At 54.0% G+C, this 20,766-nt stretch overlaps 3 protein-coding genes across 3 annotated transcripts; 2 read left to right on the top strand and 1 right to left on the bottom strand.

The window, feature by feature from the left end:
• The first annotated feature begins 481 nt into the window (after positions 1-481).
• PNMA8C (PNMA family member 8C) lies at positions 482-5,771 on the top strand. Its single transcript, XM_060289478.1, has 2 exons — positions 482-1,623; positions 1,876-5,771. Exon 1 carries the CDS (start codon positions 1,011-1,013, stop codon positions 1,620-1,622), a length of 612 nt encoding a protein of 203 aa, XP_060145461.1. The 5' UTR covers positions 482-1,010; the 3' UTR covers position 1,623; positions 1,876-5,771.
• Positions 5,772-6,364: 593 nt separating this feature from the next.
• On the top strand, positions 6,365-13,209 carry CCDC8 (coiled-coil domain containing 8). Its single transcript, XM_030874829.2, has one exon. The coding sequence runs from the start codon at positions 11,213-11,215 to the stop codon at positions 12,644-12,646; it is 1,434 nt and encodes a 477-aa protein (XP_030730689.1). The 5' UTR covers positions 6,365-11,212; the 3' UTR covers positions 12,647-13,209.
• Positions 13,210-15,210: 2,001 nt separating this feature from the next.
• LOC115850571 (paraneoplastic antigen-like protein 8B) lies at positions 15,211-20,760 on the bottom strand. The gene is given in 8 exon segments (XM_030852257.2): positions 15,211-16,040; positions 16,042-16,246; positions 16,248-16,579; positions 16,581-16,660; positions 16,663-16,750; positions 16,752-16,892; positions 16,895-17,720; positions 20,747-20,760. Coding segments are annotated over 8 exon segments (1,938 nt in total). The 3' UTR covers positions 15,211-15,788.
• Positions 20,761-20,766: the final 6 nt, after the last annotated feature.

Below are 20,766 nucleotides of genomic sequence, written 5' to 3'. Positions count from 1 at the left end.
CCGCTCCGCGGCATGTGGGATTTTCCCAGACCGGGGCACGAACCCGTGTCCCCTGCATCGGCAGGCGGACTCTCAACCACTGCGCCACCAGGGAAGCCCTGTTGCGCTCATTTTTAATGTTGATGCTCAAAATGTCCCAGATTTGGCCAGTGGGAGCCCTTCAAGCTGGCTCTATGCCCTTCCACCTGTTCTCATCATTCTTTGAGTATTTCCTTACTTTCTGACCCCAAAAATGTTCCAGGCTCTTCTTGTATCTTCCCTGTCCCCCGACCCCTAGAATCAGCTATTTTCTCAAGGGAGAAGAGAGGGTACTTCTGAAGGCGGGTGGCTGACCCCTCACCCCTGAATGACCCCCCTCAGACTCAGATTTCAATGCAGCGGGCCGGGCCATTGGCAGAGGCAATGCTCTAGGAGTTGCCATGGAGACCGCTGAGCTGCAGAGCGGAAGGAGGCGGTGATGTCATTGTGGGAGCAAGTGCAGCGGCCACATCCTTGTCTCAGCCAGGCTACAGGGCAGTGAGGGTAGCCTCTGGGCCAGCGGCAAGGAACGAGCCGCCCTGCCCGCCAGGCACCCTCGCAGGACACCCCGGTGACAGCAGCCCCAGGGCGATCAGCCGTCCCAGATCTGCTGAGACTGACAGGGCCTGCGAGACCTTTGAGGACCACCGCCAGAAAGAGGGACCAGCATCTTCATACTCTCTCTGGTGCGGCCTTGCCTAGGACTCAGGATCCACGAGCTAGCCGGCAGACACCCACCCCTGCTTCACACTCTGTAAGTCCCTAGGAATTCCCAGGAGCCCCCTGGGAGGGAGGTTACAGAAGGCTGGACACTGTGCAGCCCTGTGGGCAGGGCCTGGGGCATCTTTGGCCGAGGTGGACAAACTAGGCCCCGTGAGGCCTCTCTCTTTGCCTTGGGAAGGGGTCGTGGCGTCCTGGATAACGTTTTGGATTCCCGAGACAGCTCAGGTGTGCGCCATCGGGCATACTGCTGGCTCAGAGAGCTGGGTAAGATGCTTTTCGGCGTCAAGGACATTGCATTGTTGGAGCATGGGTGCAAGGCTTTTGAGGTGGACAGTTACAAGTCTCTGATGATCCTGGGTATCCCGGAAAACTGCAACCGTGAGGAATTCGAAGAGATCATACAGGCCTCCCTAAAACCTCTGGGTAAGTTCAAAGTGGCTGGGAAGGCCTTTGTGGAAGAAGAGAGCTCCAAGGCCGTCATCGTTAGGCTGGCAGAGGACATCAATTATGCCGTGATCTCCAGGGAGATCAAGGGCAAGGGCGGCATGTGGAGAGTGGTCTACATGCCCCGGAAGCAGGATATTGAATTCCTGACCAAGCTGAACCTCTTCCTGCAGAGCCAGGGCAGGACGGCGGAAGATGTGGCCCGGGTCCTAAGGCAGGAACTGTGCCCGACAGTGACGGGCCCCAGAGAACTTCCTGCCAGAAACTGCTATGAGCCTGGGCCAGGGGAGAAACCGGGGCCTGGGGCCACTGCTGCAGTGGACAGGGTGCCACCTGTGGACTCCACGAAGGAGAGCAAGGCGGGAGATGGCAAGAAAGGCAAGCGGAAGCACAAGAAAAACCGTCGACGACACCATGCATCTGACAGGAAGCTGTGAGGTGACCTGGGGTGGGCGTCAGCTGAGTGGGTGTGCGTGGTGACTTGGAAAGGTGGGTGCCCTCTGAGTAAGGTCGGGGGATGAGAGTGAATGTGGATAATGCGAGTGAGGATGAGTTACCCAGTCAAGGGAGTGGGCAACTTTTCGGTAAGAATGGGTAACATCTGACTAGTGTGAGCAAAGGTGGGTATTTTTGTTTTTGTTTTATTTGCGGTACGCGGGCCTCTCACTGCCGTGGCCTCTCCCGTTGCAGAGCACAGGCTCCGGACGCGCAGGCTCAGCGGCCATGGCTCACGGGCCCAGCCGCTCCGCGGCATGTGGGATCTTCCCGGACCGGGGCACGAACCCATGTCCCCTGCATCGGCAGGCGGACTCTCAACCACTGCGCCACCAGGGAAGCCCGGCAGGTGGATTCTTAACCACTGCGCCACCAGGGAAGCCCTGCATTGTTTTTAAAAGGGGTGTTATCAGATCTTATGGCCAAGAGAACACAAAACACACAGCTTTCTTCTATCTCACTGGCTTCCAGTGGCTGATGGGAAAAGTGAAACAATTTATCTGGAATAAAAACAATAACAGCTATCCTGTGTTCCAGGCACTGTGCAGAGTCCTTCATATTCACTAATTCATTGTATCTTCCCATCCCTTGGGGTATGGGACTATAGGTCCACAACCCTTGATTCAAAATCCTCGGGCCAGGTGTAGTTCAGAATTCAGAGTATTGGGTTTTAGAAAAGTGATACAGAGACTATGTCTTATATTGTGTAATTCAGCCCCAGGGGGGATTTGGGCAGTTCCTATAATCATATCCGTTAGTATTCTAATAGTAGAGAAATACTGACATTAAGTGAAATAAATTAAAACTGTAAATAGCCTCCTGTCAGTCTAGATTTTGCTTCCAATTTTTTTTCATTTTTTGGATACATTTTTTGGTGCAAAGCTTTCAGAGCTTTTTGGATTTCAGAAGAGGAGCTAAGTGATTATGAACTATCATTTTATCGTGACCATCTTCTCATTCTATGGCTGAAGAAAGCGATGCTCAGAAAGGTTAAGTGACTTGCCTAAGGCCACACAGGAAAGCTCCAAAGAAATTGAAGCCCAGGTCTTTCTGACTACAGTCTGTGCCCTAACACAGATCCCAAGAAAAGGGGACAGGTCACACCACAGCGGCGGGGTGGGGGGGGGCACACGAGGAAGCTCCAGGATTGGTCAGGAGGCAGAGGGAGAGGGAGAGGGGGAACCGTGGACAAGAACTTTATTATGGTTTCTTCAGGGAAGGAATGGGTGAGGCAGGGAAGGCAGGCTCAGAATTGGCTAGTCTGAAAAATTTCAGCAGGCTCTGGGGTAAAGGGGCTGTCCCTAGGTGTCTGGGACCTGGCCCCGGAGCCAATAGGGTAGGTGGATGGTGGCCCAGAGTGTGAGGGCTTAATAAAGAAGGTAGCTGGGGGCATGGGCTCTGGATTGGTTGGTTCGTTTGCATTTGAAGAACACGTTCAAGGACAAGCATTGTTCCCTTTCTCTAGGAATTGCCTAACCCTGGGAAGGGCAGCCCCTCAAGGGTCAGCAAGTCCCCAGATGTCAAAGCATCAGAGTACAGAAAATAAAAGACATGGTTAATACAGTGATAAACATACAACATGGATAACTATCTCTGTAAGTTCATAGTGGAACTAAATTCCTCTAATCTGCTTGCTCATTAGGCAACCTGCCAGTTAAGGCAGCAGAAGCCTCTGTCTGGTGTATGGAGGTTGGAGGTGAGGAATAGTGTTGGACGGATGGCCTGGGTACGAGTCCGGTCTCTTCCACTTCCCAGAGCGTGAGCCTGGGCAAACCTCTTATCCCCCTGTGCCTTGGGTTGCTTATCTGTAAAATGGGGCTAGTAGTGACCTATTTCACCAGGTTTGGGGGAGGAGTAAATCTGTCCAGACATATAAAGGACTTAGCACAGTGGCTGAGAGGGGGAAGCTGTTAAGTGTTGGCCGTTGGGATCCTGGATCCAGTGACAGTTGCGTTTTGCGTGGACAAAGAACACAGTCTGGTTTTAGAGCTCAGATTCCTGAACTTGATAAAAGCGTACCCAGCTCCCACAGCAGACTACGTGTTCTCTGTGTGCTGACAAAAGGCTGCTTCAGAATGGGATGCCGAAAGGCAGACTGGTGAATCTACCAAGGTCATGACCTTCGGAAGACAGTACCCACAGTTCCCTGGCATCAACAGGCCACACAATGGAAGGAGTGTCAAAGGATTTGGAGCTACACAGTCCTGGGCTCAATTCTTGATTCTGCTACCTGTTTAGCCGTGTGTCTTCAGGGAGCCGACTTCACCTCTCTGGGCCTTAGTTTCTCTATCTGTAAAGTGGGGCTAATGCTACCCATGCTGCAGATTCTTTGCAACAGAGAGAGGATACAGCTTGCAGTGAAAAACGTAGGCTCTGAAATATTCATAGGAGCTTTAGTCATAAAGCTGCTAGAACCCAGATCTCCACTGAGAAGCGAATGGATAAATCGTGGAGTATTCACTCAATAAATGATGACATAGCAACTAAAAGGAATGATCTACAGATACAGCAACACAGATGAATTCCCAAATCATGATGTTGAGTGAAAGAAGCCAAACAAAAAGGACACATTGTATGATTCTTTTGATATAAAACTCTAAAAGAAGCAACACTTACAGGACAGAAATCAGATCAGTGGTTGGGGGTAGGCAGAGGTGACGGCCATAAACGGTACAAGGGGAGTTTTGGGGCTGATGGAAGGATTCTATATCTTGACGGTGGTGATGGTCACTCTAAAACTTACCACAATGGACATTTAAAAAGGTTACGTTGTATAAGATATAAAGTATACTTTCAACAAAACTGACTTAATGAAATAAAGAGTGGGGCGGTCTGGAGGTGGGCTGCCTGGGTAAAGTACTTCATTTTTGTGCCTCAATTTCCTCATCTGTGAAATGGGTTGATAGTAATCGTACCTATTGCTGAGTGTGATCATGAAGACTCAAAAAGATGCTATCTGAAGATCAAGTGCTCAGTAAGGGGGAGGCGATTTTACAGGAAAGTTCAGTGTGAGATATGTGAATGCCAAAAGTTTCATAGACTCCTGAGAGAAGGGAGGTCTAACCATTGGAACGCCCTCGTGTGAGGCTGGCGATGAGGGGCAGGCAGCAGACAGAAGCTCTGCAGGCTGGGGTGGGGGGCATTTTAAAACATTTCCAAGGTTCCCATCACCCAAAACTGACTCCTGGGGATCAGGACACTGCACAAGAATTCTTTCACTTCAGGAATAATTATTCTTGAGAGACAAGGTCAAGGAATAAAACTCGAATGCTTTAATTTGGAGTTTTCTTCAGTCCTGCCAGAGAGAAGTCCAACATCAAGGTGTTGGCAAGGCTGAGCTCCCTCCAGAGGCTCTAGGGAAGACTTCCTTGCCTCTTCCAGCTTCTGATGACTCCAGGTGTTCCTGGGCTTGTGGCCCCATCACTCCCGTCTCTGTCACCATCGTCACCTCCTCTGATTCTGTACCTCTTTTCTGTGTCTCTGTCATCTGCTTCCTCTGCTTCTCTCTTATAAGGACATTCCTGATGGTAGTTTTTGGGTCCACCCAGATAATCCATGGCAATCTCATCTCACATCTTTACTTACATCTGCAAAGACCCTTTTTCCAGATAAAGCACCATTTTCCAATTCCAGGGATGAGGACCTGAAATCTTTGGGTAGATATTATTCAACCTGAGAGCCCCCCGCACCCTTTAAAGGGCTCCTCTATGTTGCTAAAATTGGACAAACCGTAATTTCCGATCTGGTTCTTCGCTGCTGCTATTGTGGTACTTCCAGTTGGTCAAGCTCCTCTAGGGACATTCAGTTCCTCACCTACTTCTGTCCATCCTTACCAGCCATCACCTCTGTCAGAGTCATTTGGGAAGATTTTTAAATGTAGTACCCCACCCCCACCCTAAGACATTCTGATCCAGTAGGTTGGACTCAGGAAACTGGGATTTCTAAAACTCTTCCCAGTGATTCTAATGTGCAACCAGATTTGAGAATCACTGCTTTAGAGAAATGTGCCACATGAATGAATGAACGATTCTTTAAATATACGGCTGCTCTAACTACCAGCTTTGCTTCCATACTCACCAGAAGCCTTCAGATTTGGGATTGGGGAGGGTGGGAGGGGAGAGCGACCCAATTATGTGGTTGGAGTGTGGGCCACAAGGCTGCTTCCTGCTGTATGTGTTGAGGACCTACTATGTGCTGTCACTTAACCCAGTGATATCTGGTTCAAAAGTGTGGATAATTTATATCCTGTTCATTCTAGATAGGGATCTGATTTCGGGACATTTAGGACAAGTCTGGTGACTGTGCCAGAGTTACAAATGTCACCTGGGAGAGAAGTCTTCGGGGATTGCCCGCCAACCTTGTCCCCTACCCACAACCACCACAGGCAACAGGGCAAATAAAGGAGGCTTAAGAGTATGGGGCTGGAGTGACTTCCCTGGCAGTCCAGTGGTTAAGATTCTGCACTTCTGGGCTTCCCTGGTGGTGCAGCGGTTGAGAGTCCGCCTGCCGATGCAGGCGACACGAGTTCGCGCCCCAGTCCGGGAGGATCCCACATGCCGCGGAGCGGCGGGGCCCGTGAGCCATGGCCGCTGAGCCTTGCGCGTCCGGAGCCTGTGCTCCGCAACGGGAGAGGCCACGGCAGTGAGAGGCCCGCGTACCGCAAAAAAAAAAAAAAAAAAAAAAAGATTCTGCACTTCCACTGCAGGGGACACAGGTTCGACCCCTGGTCAGGGAACTAAGATCCCACATTATTTAAAAAGAGTATGGGGTGGGACTTCCTTGGTGGTCCAGTGGTTAAGCCTTCCCCTTCCAATGCAGGGGGTGTGGATTCGATCCCTGGTGGGGGAGCTGAGATCCCACATGCCTGCAAACAAGGAACTAAAACATAAAACAGAAGCAATATTGTAACAATTTCAATAAAGACTTAAAAAAAAAGAAGTAGGAGGCTGGGATCTAAGAATGCTGAGTGATTCAAAGTTCTGCCACTTCTTAGCTGTGTGGCTGCCTTTGGCCTCAGTTTTTCTCATCTGAAAAATGGGAATAATACTTGTTTAGGAGGGGTTGTGGGATTAAAAGAGAAAATGCACAGGGTTGGGGGTAAAATAGGTGCTCAAGAAAAATGAATTATTATCAGTATTATTACATTCCAGGCTTGAGGGCTTATGCAAAGATGAAAGCTGCTGAGAAAAAAGAAAACTGAGATCGATCTGCTTGTACTGATACGGAAAGACTTCAAGATATGCTACTAAAAAAAAAAAAAAGATATGCTACTAAGTGAAAAAAGCATGTTTTATAGCACTAGATCTAGAATCCCCTCATTCATTCATTCAACAGATACTTTGAGCTCCGATCAGCACTGTTCTAGATTCTGCAAATTCAGCAGCGAACAAACTAGACAAATATCCCTGCTGTCATGGGGCTAGTATTCTAATAGGGTGAGACAATGAATAAATAAGAAAATACGAGGACGTGGTAAATGATGTGATGAAAATAATTCAGGATCATGTTAAAAATCCTCATGGGTTAAATTCTAAAATTACCAATGCCAGCATTTTTTTTTTAGAAAACAAAGTACAGAGGCATTTAACTGTGGTTACTTTGGGGGGAGAGGCTGGAGGCTTGGGACGGGGGGAGGGAGACTTGTTTTTCATTTTAGCCTTTCTGTAAACTTCAGCATTTTCTTAAGTGTGTGTGTGTTACTTTTATTAATTTTTTTTAAAGTGGCAACCAAGTGTAGCTGGGTAGAGAGCGCTGAGCCATGTTTTGTTTTCTTCCTCCATTCTTTCTGGATTTTTCATTTCTTTTAAACAAGTACAGAAGTAGGAGCTATAATTATCGGTTTTTTCTGGGGCGGTTGGAGAATCTCGCCTGCCAGCGAGCTGGGTAATCCAAATCGCCCACAGCGGAACTGCTCAGGGATTGGCAATTTGTGTAACAATGTTGAACATTTGAGGGTTTTATTTCTAGGATAATCCTCCCCCCCACCCCCAAACACAATTTTTACCAGTTACAAAACCCAATGCCTCATCCGCGAGGCCATTCCCACGTGGAAGCCTTGACTTATCAGAGTTGGATTCTTAAGCCAACATTCCTCAACCAGAGGTGTCGCAGAAATTTTTAGTTTCGGACCTCTACAAAGCAGCTTCTCAGGGAAGCTGATTTGTGGGATCAGGCCGAGGGAAGTAATAAGAGGCTGAGAGGAGTGGCTACCTTGCTCCGCCCTCCGCCTCCGCCCACCCTCTCAGAGCGGACAATCGGGAAGGAGTGCATCTTCCTCGTTGCCATGGAGAACGCTGGGAGGCGGGGAGAGAAATTGTGCAAGAGGGAGGGGCGTAGTGACCCCGGCGGCTGGGATGGAGCTTGTGAGAGCAGGAGGAGAAAATCCAGCGAAGCCTATCGATCCGGCTCTGCAAAGGCAAAAACAACCCGAATGAGCCAATAACTGTGAAGAGGTCTCAGCGAGACCTTAACCATCCCCCGCCCCCGCAAGCATCTTTCTTCCTCCCTTCTTTCCTTCTCTCCCTTCCTTCTTTCCCTAAACATCTGCCTGCTTCCTTCAAGAGTGAAATAAAATCACACGTGGTGAGTTAAAGTTACACGTGTTCATTTTTATACTTTTATATTAAAGTCATTAGTTTACAGGTTTTGTTGTTGCGATATTTCTTTTAACAGTTCTAGTTCGTTATAATTGGTCTCCTTTGTAATCCCATGGATGCAATTCTATGCGTTGAAAAACTATCCTGAAAAGGGTCTATGGCACAGAAAGGGTTAAGGATTCCTGGACTGGAGGGCCCAGAAGAGGGTGGAGGCCAACTAGTAGTTTGGGGGTGGCAGGCAGTATGACCTTTCTAAAATGATGACCTTTGAGGTAGGAGATTGCCAAGAGGATGTGGGAGCAGAACATTTTGGGTGTTGGGAACAGCAAGTGCAAAGGCCCTGAGGTGGCAGTAAGCCTGTGTGTTGGATGAACAGTTAGGAGGCAGGTGTGGCTGGAGTGGAGTGAGGAGGAGAGGAAGAGAGAGGGAAGTGGGGAGATTTAATAGGGCTTCGTGGGCCTCAGAGTTACCTGGGAAGCTTTGCAAATCCTGGTCAACACGTCCCAGGGATCCTGACGCACTATGTCTGTGGCCAAGTCTGAGGACCTTAAATTTAATTTAACTCACTTTAATGAACATTACTTTTCTTTTTTGGCCCCTCTGCGGGGTTTGTGGGATCTTAATTCCCCGACCAGGGATTGAACCCGCGCCCTTGGCAGTGAAAGTGCGGGGTTGCAACCACTGGACCTCCAGGGAATTCCCTTAATGAACATTTTCGATTGCTAAAAAATCTAAGGAATCCTAAAGGATATGGAGTGAAAAGTACATGTCTCTGCCACCTCTGGGGGTCCCTAGTCCCCCTCCCCAGACACAGCCATTTTGGGCGGTACTTATATATGTGATGAGTAAACATATGCACCTAGACCCTTTGGCCTTCGCATGCGCACACGCTCACACACACGTCAGACTGTTTCAGATTCAAATCCAGGTTCCAATACTTCCTGGCCATGTGACCTTGAGCAAGTGATTTTATTTCCTCCGCTATAAAATGGGAATGATCATCATATTACCTGTCTCATAATGTTTTGGTGAGTTAATTTCATGAGTTAATTCGTAGAGAGCACTTAGAAAGATGCCTAGTACATAGGAAGTGCTCCATAAAAGGTGACTATTCTCAGTCACTTCTTTTTTTTCATAGCTGCCTAGTATATATCACTTTAAGAACAGAGCTGTACAGTTTAGTCAATTACTACAAATGAACAATTAGGTTCATTTGACACAGGCTGGGACCTGGGATCCTTTGCTGCAGTGCTGCCATGCTTGCACCTGGACACACGTCTCCTCCAGCAACAGAATACAAGGAAACTATATGGGACTAAAAATAACTGCATGCATGCGCAGTTAGGGCAAATGCTGGACAAAAGATACCAAAAAATTCCAACTGCCACTTTTGAAGAGCCCAGAACAAAAGCAGGGGGTCGGGAGCAAAAACAGGGTACTGCGCATGCCCCCTGCACACAACATCACCTAAGGGGTGGGCAAACCACCTAAGCCACCGCTCCAGCCGGACCCCTGGACACACCCCTACTCTCACCCCATATGAGGATCTCCCCCCACACACACACACCCGGCCCCAGGGAGCGAGCCAGCAAGAGAACGTGTTGTTTGTTCACACTCCCCCCTGCTGCGGCAGGGGCCCCAATAAAGCCTTGCCTGAATTCCTTGTCTGGCCTCTGATCAATTTCTATTGATTAAGGAGGTGAAGAACCCTGGTCGGTAACACATTCATTCACTCAAAAATATTTCTTGGGCACCTACTGTGTGCCAAGCCCCACACTGCGGTTGGTGCAGAAAGACCCTGGTACCAAGGTCTCCACCCACACATCTCGGTATATAGGTAGGAACTGCTGGTACCACAAGTCACGCGATTTTAAAACGGTAATATACGGTGCCAATGGCTTTCAAAGGGACTGTCCCATTAGCACGCCCACCTTCAGGGCTTGGCTGGAACCCGCACGTTTAGGATGGCAGGTTTGGGAACTGCTGCCTTTCCTGGGGTAAGGTGCTGACGTGGGCTTGGGCTTTGGCGCGGGCGTTCAGCTTGGAAGATAGGGCCCCTGAGAGGCCCGGGGCGCGGCCACACCCCTGTGGGGGAGGGGAGCGAGGGCGTCCCGAAGGGAGTGGACAGCCCCCTTGTCAGTCTTCCCGAGTCCCGGAGTGTAAGATGAGAAGGGGGTAGGTGGGCCTCATCCTGGGGGAAGGCGAGGAGGAGCTTCCTGCGCGCGCGCGCTCCTAGGCATTGAGCGCTCGGGCTGGGAGGTGGGAGGTGCGTCAAGGTCAGCCTGGACCGGGGTGGCAGCCTGCCTAGGGGCGGGAGACCCTCCTGGGGAACTGGGCTGCGGCCTCCAAGCGCCTCGGCCATATTGAATAGCCACGGCTGAGCCTTCTTTGTCTGCGAAGTTCTCTCCCAAGTTCCAGGCACGTCCCTGGAACAGGAAGAGCCTCCGGGCAGCCCCTGTATCGCAGCTGCAGCCGGGACACCCGTTTGCAGCTTGCGGTGGGCTTGAAGCCTCAGGACTGACCTCATCCCGGCTCACGTAAGCATCCTGGAAATTGATCCCCACCAGTCCTTGAGGGGAGCGGGACTTGATCAAGACCAGACTCGCTGCAGGCGGAGAAATTGGGAGGGGAGACTCTCCCGGCGGCGCCACCGAGACCCCACCCTCACCCCCAAGACCCGGGGCTACGAGTAGTTTGGGCTCATTGCCCCCACCCCAGATTTCACCCTGGAGATTTTAAAGACCCTCGAGAAAAGCCATGTGGGGGGCTGGTTCCCCTGGGGCTTCCTCCCATCCCCCGACTGCCTGATCCTCTGGAGCGTCCCCGACGTCTGCAAAGATGTGGATTTGGACGTCCTCGTGGAAGCCTTGAAGCCTGTAGGGACCTTTAAGAAGATCGGCAAGGTGTTTCGCCGGGAGGAGGACTCCACAGTGGGGATGCTGCAAATCGGGGAGGACGTGGACTATTTGCTCATCCCCCGCGAAGTCAGGCTGGCGGGAGGCGTCTGGAGGGTCATCTCCAAGCCCGCCACCAAGGAGGCGGAATTTCGGGAGCGGCTGATCCAGTTTCTGGAGGAAGAAGGCCGCACCCTGGAGGATGTGGCCCGCATCATAGAGAAGAGCACTCCGCATCCACCCCAACCCCCCAAAAAACCCAAGGGGCCCCGGATGAGGAGAGTCCAGCAGATGGTGACCCCACCTCCCCGGCTGGTCGTGGGCACTTATGACAGCAGCAACGCCAGTGACAGCGAGTTCAGCGACTTCGAGACCTCCAGAGACAAGAGTGACAAGGGCCACAGAGGCACGGGGCGTGGCAGGAAGGTGCGCAAAATGCCTGTCAGTTACCTGGGCAGCAAATTCCTTGGGAGCGACCTGGAGAGCGAGGATGACGAGGAACTGGTGGAGGCCTTCCTCCGGCGAGGGGAGAAGAAGCCCAGCGCGCCGCCAGCCCGCCGCCGGGTGAACCTGCCAGTGCCCATGTTTGAGGACAACCCGGTGCCCCAGCTGTCCAAGGCGGACAGGTGGCGGGAGTACGTCACCCAGGTGTCCTGGGGGAAGCTGAAGCGGAGGGTGAAGGGCTGGGCACCGAGGTCCAGCCCAGGGGTGGGCGAAGCCTGGCAGGCCTCTACCAGGTTGGAGAGGGATGGCGTATCAGTGCCACGCAGCGCCAGCCTGGGGGATAATGTGGGAAATGCAGGAGACGGGCAGGTGCCTGAGAGCCCCCCAAGACGGTGGAGGCCTAAGATCAACTGGGCCTCATTCTGGCGTCGCAGGAGAGAGGAGGCAGCAGCCAGGGCTCAGGGGGCAGAGGCTGTAGATGAGCAGAGAGTGGAGGCCGTAGATAATCAGAGGGTGGAGGCCGTAGGTGATCAAAGAGCAGGGGCCGTGGCTGTCCAGGGGGCAGAGGCCATGGCTGTCCAGGGGGCAGAGGCTGTGGGTAATCAGAGGGCAGAAGATGCAGATAATCAGAGGGCAGAAGCCCCAGCTGTCCAGAGGGTAGAGGATGCAGATAATCAGAGGGCAGAGGCACCAGATGTCCAGGGAGCAGAGGCTGTATCTGAGGAGGCAGAGGCCATATCTGACCAGAGGGCAGAGACCCCAGCTGTCCAGGGAGTTGAATCCTTAGCTGCTGGGAGGGCCCTAGGGGTCAGCCCAGGATCTAGGACCCGGAAACAGGTCAAGACAGTGAGGTTCCAGACCCCTGGACGCTTTTCATGGTTCCGAAAGCGCCGGAGAGCCTTCTGGTACGCTCCCCGGTTGCCCACCCTGCCCAAGAGAGTCCCCAGGGCAGGCGGGGCTAGGAGCCTCAGGGTCTTGAGGGCTGAGGCCAGAGCAGAGGCAGAGCACGGGGAGCAGGAAAACCAGCTGTGAGGAGAGGGCAGGGGGGCCACGGAGGACCTCGCCACCTGCCACAGTATGGGCCGCTCAGGGTGTGTCCCTAACTCCGACCCTTGGACAGAGGTGCTATCTCCGTACTTGAAAATGGAGGTACAGCAAGGGCTTGGCAGTGCCCCGCGCATCTCCATCTAACACCCCTCTTTGTTTTCTTGTTAAAATTGTGTCTCTCATGCATTGATTTAATTTTGTTTTCTCGTGGCTTGTGGGATCTTAATTCCTGGATCAGGGATTGAACCTGGGCCCGGCAGTAAAAGTGCCAAATCCTAACCACTGGACCACCAGGGAATTCCCCATGCATTGATTTTTTTTTTTTTTAAATATAGACTCTTTATAGTAACCCAAGGAATGTAAATAAATAAACCCATACAACGGGGTCGCATCACCCATGATTTTAACTTCTTCATATGCAATTCTGGGTGCTCAGCTTGAAAAAGGGAGAGGTGAGGGAGAAATTCCTTCCCCTTCTCCTTTTTCTTCGCCCTTTCGCCTGCACACTTAAACTCACTGCCTCCTGGAACTTAAAAAGAGGGCGCAGGTCAACATGCAAATAAAAGTGTTTACAAACTTATTTCTTGGCTGTGGACTCGGCAACTGAAGAGTGCTCCAGGGTGATTTTGTCATAGCCTTGTGTCCCCTCCCCTCCCCCCCTCCATGACGGCGACTTGTGTTTAAGTCACTTTGCTTGCCATCCCCACATTCCTGGGTTCTGCAGGCTTGGTGGGTACAGGGCCCGCAGTTTACATGCTTCGTCACATCTTGGCTACCAAGTACAGAATCATCATCTGGGAAACGTGGCCAAAACGCGGGTTCTGGAGCCCTTTGTGCCAGAGCTGTGAATTGCTGGTGCAGGCTGTGAGGCCCAGGAATCCGTTTTGATCAAGCCCCACAAACGTCTCCTGGGGCAGCTTGGCTCCTGGACACACTGAAAAAACTTCATTGCAATAGGAACAGGGCAAAAGGTGCGTTGTGGTGTGGTAGTGAGCAGTACGCTGTGACTGGCCCTTATAATCGGGAGACATCAGGTTGCTACATGCTGTGGGAGCTGGGGGACATTTCTCTGTGTTGTTTTGTGTCCCCTCACCCAACCTCACTGGGGGAAAAACACAGCAAATGACCCTGGCCCAACCTCGATACAGGCAGGAGAAAAGGGAATTCTTGGAGGGAGGTCTGAAGGTCACCTGGGTCCTCCTGAAGCTGCAGTCCTGGCCTGAGCTTCTTAGACCTGACTCAGTAGAGCTGTAGGGCTGGTTGGGGGTAGGGGGGGCGAGAATATGCATTCCTAAGAAGTTCCCAGGAGACGGGGATGCAGCTGGTTTCAGGACCTTATTTTGAGAACTGCGGCAGCCTGGCCGAAAGTTCAAAAAACAGGCGGAGCTTTGAAGTTTCAAGGCAGTGGACCAGTGCCCGCGCACCTTTAGTGCTCAAGAAGGGCCGTCATCCCCTTGATTTTAACCATCTGTCCTGGAGCGCTTCCTGGTTGGGACAGTGGGCGCACCCTGAGAGCCACCACGGCGCGATTTTAACCATCGGTCTTGGAGCGCCACCTGGTGGATAAACGGGCCACGGCAACTCGCCTGAGTTGACACTACCTCCTCAGGCCTAGTTGTAGCGGGGCGGAGCGTCCTGTCTTGGGGCGGGGCCTGCAATAAGGAAGGCGGGGCCTCGTGGGCAACAGAATTTGAGGAACCGAATAGAGGGAAAGGCTTGTTGTTTTCTGTTTCTGGAGCCCTGGCTTCTCCCTCCAGGCCGTTCTAGGACCAGGTCACATCCCCGGGAGTCTAGGGGGCCCCTGTCTCCGTTTGAGCAGACCGAGGGGTGGGACGGCTTACTCCTAGAGGTCCCAGGAAGGGGAGGGGGGCACGCTCCCGACCTGTCTGCTCGCCCCGACCCCAGGGACCTCTGCACGCTAACAATCTAAACTCCAGTAACGTGGAATCCAAAGAGACAGCCACCCCTGTGAAGGCAGGTGGACTGTTTTGGAGACACGGTCTCCCTTACGCTTAGCAGGGAATCCTGGCACCTGAGCGGTCAGGGGTTACACACGAATAAACCCCAATCACCACAGCCCTGGCTCCGGGCTTTTGCTCGGGCTGTTCCTGCCTCCTGAGAGCGCTTCCCTCGGGTATCTGCCGGCCATACCCCTCCCCTCCAGCGCTGAGGGGAGTCAGCCCACGGGAGGTGGGGTGGGGGACAGCTGGTGGGACGTGCAGGGAGCCACAGGCCCGTGAAGGAGCACCGCCTGGTACTGCAGAGAAAAGCCAACACTCTGTATGGGAATTGTCCCAAACTGAAAATGTTGCAAATAATTCCCACTCTTTGAAAACACCGTGCAGGTTGAGTGACAGATTCGGTGTCTGGGCACCAGCAGGTGGCTCTGGCCTTGAGGAGCTGGTGCATTTGTACCAGCTACACTTCAGATGGGCAGGGCAGGTGTGGGTCTCTCTCCCTCTCATCCTTCCCCACCTTCCTTGGTCCTGGTCACCAGAGCCCCGCCCCTCCCTTTCCTCCCCCACCTCTTTTCCCCTCCCCCAGGAGCAGCGCCTCTGCCTCTCAGGCTTCTCTTCCTGGAATCATCTCCTCCCCCAGCAGGGAGGTTCAGCCTTCCTGACTGAAGGCTCAGCTACATCCTGACACCCCCGCGCGGCTGGGTGGCCGAGCCTCCATCACAGAGCCCGGCCCCATCAGATTGGGGTGGAGGACAGGGGCACAGAGACGCTGGCCAGAAGCATGAGTCTGGAAGGGATCGGGGCTCTACGAACAGCCAGAAAGAACTCACTGGCACTGCTGGCCTCCCCCAGTGCCCGGTGTCCACGGACACGCTCACCCCTGCGCTAACGCGGGAGACCCAAAGACAATCCCGCTGGGGGGGGGCCTGAGACCCCGTCCCATCACCTAGGGCTGCTGCCTCCGCGGGCGCCCGTTACACTCTTCCTTCTTCCCTTGGGCTCGCTCGCGCCACCTGCAACGGAGGGACTGAAAGGACAGGGGAGCGAGCGGTGGGCGGGCGCGCACTTTAGAGCTCAGTGCCCACGGTTCAGCGGTTGCCGCCTCCGCGGCGGGGAGGGCCGAGGGGCGGAACTGGGGCTCCACCGGCAGCTGCAGCCTCGCCGTGGCCTTAGCGGCACTTGGGGGGCAGCCTCTTGCCCCGACCAGCCTTCTTCCCACGCGTGGACTTGGAGCCGGCGGGCGGCCGAGCCCTGGGCTGGCCGCCCTTGGCCTGCTCCCCAGCGCCCGCGCGTCCCTTCCTGCTATTGCTTCCTGCCGCCTCGTCCTGGGCTTCCGTCTCGGGAGGGATGCCCAGCCCGCCGGGGCCGCCGTCTCCCCCTCGGGTTTTGCGGGTCCCCGACGGGGCGGGAGCCGCTGCCCAAGCCCGCCCGACCCAGGGCCCTAAAGGCCGGGCGGACCCGCTTGGCCCGGGGCTTCCTGGACGCGCGGTCCTCGGGCTCAGACTCCTCGCTCTCCACGTCCTCCGACTCCCTGTTCCCGCGGGCCGCTCGCAGCGCCAAGACCTCCCCCAGGTTGCCTTTGGCGCATCTGAACCTCCCGCTCTGCCAGGCCTTTTCCTTTTCTTCCTATCACCTCAGCCACGTCCCGGGCATCCAGGAGCACCGCTAGCTCCAGGAGGCCGCCCTCATCTTCCTCGTCCTCGTCCCAGCCCGCCAGCGGGCCACCGGGAGCCTTCTTCCCTTTGCAGGTGGTCCGAGGCTCAGCCCCGGTGGAGATGCATCCCAGCAGGTGAGCGCCGTCTTTGGTCTTCCTCAGGACCACGGCGTCCACCTGGCGGCCTGCCTCGTCCACCTTCACCCGGGTTCCGGAAGTGTCCTTGGGTATGACGGACAAGACCTCGGGCAGGGCAGCTTTCTTGTCGCTCCAGCCCAGAAACTCGATCACAGAAGCAATTTTCAAACATCTCGTCGCAGGCGGAGTGGCCCGCGGGGTCTGTACAAGGCACAATGGCCACAAACTCGGGAATGTCCACCCCCCTCTTTCCTGATCCCCGTTTTCCTGAGACTCGCTTTGGGAGGCGTCGCTGCCCATGGTCTCCTCGTCCGATGTGTCTCTCACTGCGAGTAAGTAGGGCCACTAAGTCTGGAATTTCGCTCCGGTCTTCTTTGATGTTCAGGCTGATCGACTCAGCCCCAGGGGGATCGTTCTCCATCTTCCTCTTCTTGGCTTTGTCCGTCACCGTTGCCAGGGCCAAGAACTCGCCGGGACCGTTCCATCATCTCCTTCCCTCTGGAGGGCCCACTTCCTAACAGGCTCCTTCGCGGCGGGCTGGAGGGTGGCGTACAGCGCGCTCTGTTCGCCATCCCCGCTCAAGTCCTCCTTGCCCATCTCCTCGATCGTGATACCCAGGCTCTAGTCGGGAGAGTCTTGGGACTCCCGCTCCCCGACGTGGATGGCCGCCCTCCACGACGCTCTTCTGGCCCACCTGCTGCCTCTGGTTCTGTTTCTGCGACCCCGACGGCCCCTCCTAGCACCTTTGGCTGCACCAGGAGGGGGGCCAGCCTCCCTGACCCCCGGCTCCGACCCCAGAGCCAGGGTCTCCGAAGCGGGAGGGGTGGGCGTGTCCCCGGGGGCCCTGGCCACTGCGGCCTGTGGGGGCCTTTTATCCAACAGCAAGCGTTTCATCTGCCTCAGGACTCTCGTGCCCTCCGCGCTGTCCTTGCACAGAACCCTCCAGACGCCGTCCTTGCCCGGGATCTCCCCGGGGATGGCACCGTGATTAATGCCCTTCACAAACTCCATCAGGGAGGCCTTGGCCTACTCGTCCCTCACGGCCCGCGTGTTCCGCAGCCTGAACTTGCCCAAGGGCAGCAAGGCCGGCTTCAGAACGGCTTCGATGGCTGTCTGCTCCAGGTCCTCTGGGATGCCGGTGACCAGCAGGGCCCTGTGCACGTCCACGGCCAGCCCCCTGCACCAGTCCCCCAAAAGGCTCATGGCCACGGTGCCGCCGCTGGCGCTGACAGCAGAGCAGGAGGGAGCCCGAGGCGGACGTGGGCTGCGGTCCCCTGTGCAAATGCCACTCTGGAACAGCGCCACAGGGCTTGGAGTTCAGGTTCAGGTGAATGTGGCAAGGCTTGGGCTCCAGCTGCCCCTGGGCGGCTGACGCAGCGTCCTTTCCCGAGGCCCCTCCCCACAGGGGTCCTAGCATCCACAGGAAGCTTACGAGTCAAACCCAGGGATGCCACCGGCCCGGCCCCTCCGCCCTTTGTTCCTGACAGAGGCTGAGTGACACCGCGGCGCCCGGGACAGGTGCTGGGGAGGGCGACGCCGTGCGCCCCCGGAGCGGCGCGGGGAGGGGCGCCACGCTCGCCTGCCTGTGGTCGGGCCTGGCCTTGCACCCTCTGCTCAATCTCAGCAGTTCCGGGCGACGGGTCTGCTCCGCCCTGCGCCTGCGCACATGGGCTAGCCCCGCCTCCCAGCGGCACCCCATCTCCATGGCAACACTGCGGGCTGGAGCAGGGGTCGGAGTTGGTGGGGTCTGAGGAGCCGGCTCTGGACAAGCCTGAGGAACGGAAGACTCAGGGGGTGGGATCACCATTAGTGATGAGCCCCAAAAGGCCATATTCACAGGGGGCAAAACAGCAGTCAGGGGGACCCGAGCTCCTTCAGGGGATAGAGGCCTCTTTTTGGTAGAGGACCGGCTTCCTGCAGGGTTGCAATTCCCCTCCACAGTGTAGGTGGAGTTCAGGATATAGAGACGTAAACCAAGGGCTATGGGGGAAAAAAAGTGGTGGTGGGGGGGAATTCCCTGGCGGTCCAGTGGTTAGGACTTCGTGCTTCCACAGCAGGGGTCACAGGTTCGATCCCTGGTCCGGGAACTAAGATCCCACAAGCGGCCCGGCGCGGACAAAGAAAAAACAGCAAAAAAGCCTATGGCCTCCCACGGTGGAACCAGGACTCACTCAGAGTTTTCAGGCCTCACTCAGTGGGGACGGGCTTCAATAAGGGTACACAGGCCTCAGCTGTGAGGTGAGGGCATCATTTGGGGTCCACAGCTCTCACTGATGGGGTACGGGCCTCGTTCAATGAGGCCTCGCTCTTGCAGATGTTTCTGTAGCCATAACGATGCACGTGCAATTCACCGTGTGTTTTTGTACACAGTTTCTGTACGTGTATGATCCTCAGTGAGATCAGACGTGAATTCTGCAAGAAGGCATTTCCGCTGACTGGGTCCACAGGCTGGGACAGGTGAATATCATAGCTACTCCAAATACACATCTGCATCGTCATCCTTTATAAACCTCCCCCACCCGCAACTCTATGTAAATCAGGCGCCGTGGTCCAGCTCTTGAGTTTCTACTGCTGCTCGCTGCCCTCGCAGTGACTCTGGGAAGGTCCCTGGGCTTCTCTACGCCTCGGTTTGCTCCTCTGTGAAATGGCGATAACCATTAACCCTACCTCACAGGATCCTTAGGGGGATTGAAGGTGATGAGCCATGAAAGCCCTTGGAACAGAGGTTGGCCCAGAGTTGGTGCTCCATGAAAGATACCTATGGGACTTCTTTCTTGAGAACGTATGATATAATCATTCAACAAGTATATTAATTAATTTAATTGTTAAATAAATAAGTATATAAATAAAGAAGAAACCCAAACACTTCCTTTTTTTTTTTTTAACGTAGGAAGAGTTTACAGCAAGGTTACCATGGAAACTGGGCCTAGGGCAAACCAAAGGGCTTTCTTACTCTCCTACCCACGCCCTTGCAGCTCTTATTTTCCCTGCTTTCCTCTTTTCCTTTCGCCTTCCTGATCCCCAAATGGATGTTATCCTTCTCTCTAGAGCAGCGTTGTCCGACAGAAATATAATGCGAGCCCCCAAGGCAAGCCACATGCAAAATGTTAAGTTTGCTAACGTCCACCTTCAATAAATACATAACAGGTGAGGGCTTCCCTGGTGGCGCAGTGGTTGAGAGTTCGCCTGCTGATGCAGGGGACACGGGTTCGTGCCCCGGTCCGGGAGCATTCCACATGCCGCGGAGTGGCTGGGCCCGTGAGCCGTGGCTGCTAAGCCTGCGCGTCCGGAGCCTGTGCTCCACCAACGGGAGTGGTCACAACAGTAAGAGGCCCACGTACCGCAAAATAAATAAATAAAAAATAAAATAAAAAACAGGTGAAATGAATTTTAAGAATAGATTTCATTTTTAATATAAATTTGTTTATTTATTTTTGGCTGTGTTGGGTCTTCGTTGCTTCGTGTGCGGGCTTTCTCTAGTTGCGGCGCCACAGGCTCAGTTGCTCTGCAGTATGTGGGATCTTCCTGGACCAGGGTTCGAACATGTGTCCACTGCATTGGCAGGCAGATTCTTAACCACTGTGCCACCAGGGAAGTCCTGGCTACAAGTTCTTTGACCGCCATCTGGAAGCGGCGTCCACATACCCTTTTCTTGAATCTGAATCTAGACATGCTGTGACTGCCTCGACAAGTATGGCAGCAGTGATGCTATGTGTCTCCCAAGGCCAGTTATAAAAGACTTTTGCCCACTTCTCTTGGAATATTTGCTCTCAAGACCCCCCTCCCAGGACATTCCTGCTTGAAACTTAACCTCCATGCTGTGAGGAAGCCCAACTCACACGGAGAGACCAATAGAGGTGCTCAAGTCAACACCTCCAGCTAAGCCCAGTTTTCAAGTCATCCCAGACCAGGCACCAGACATGACTGATGAAGCTTCCAAATGAGTCCAGACCTTAGCCATTGGAGTCACCCCAGCTAAGGTACCAGATGTTGTGGAACTGAAAAAAAAGCCATTCCCCATTATTCCCTTTCATTATGCTGACCTACAGATTCCATGAACATAATAAAACATTTTTGTTTTATGCCAGTGAGTTTAGAGTGGTTTGTTATGCAGCAAAAGTAACCAGCACACACCCATCCCATCCTTACAGCTTTGGACAGGTAACTAACCTCTCTCCGTGCCTCCATTTACGTCCCTGAAAATGGGGATCACGTTCTCTTAGCGTCGTCAGGAAGATAGGAGAGGTTGTGGCGTGCTCGTGCCCAGCGAACCCCCGTGGCACTCAGCAAGTCCTACTTAGGTTATGAATCAGCGGCCGGTCATTTCCAGATTACCCACAGCTGACCATGACCGC

This window comes from Globicephala melas, chromosome 19 (assembly GCF_963455315.2).
Source record: "Globicephala melas chromosome 19, mGloMel1.2, whole genome shotgun sequence".
Taxonomy (NCBI): domain Eukaryota; kingdom Metazoa; phylum Chordata; class Mammalia; order Artiodactyla; family Delphinidae; genus Globicephala; species Globicephala melas.
The sequence above is the reverse complement of the archived record's forward strand: the minus strand, read 5'-3'. Positions and strand labels throughout refer to the sequence as shown.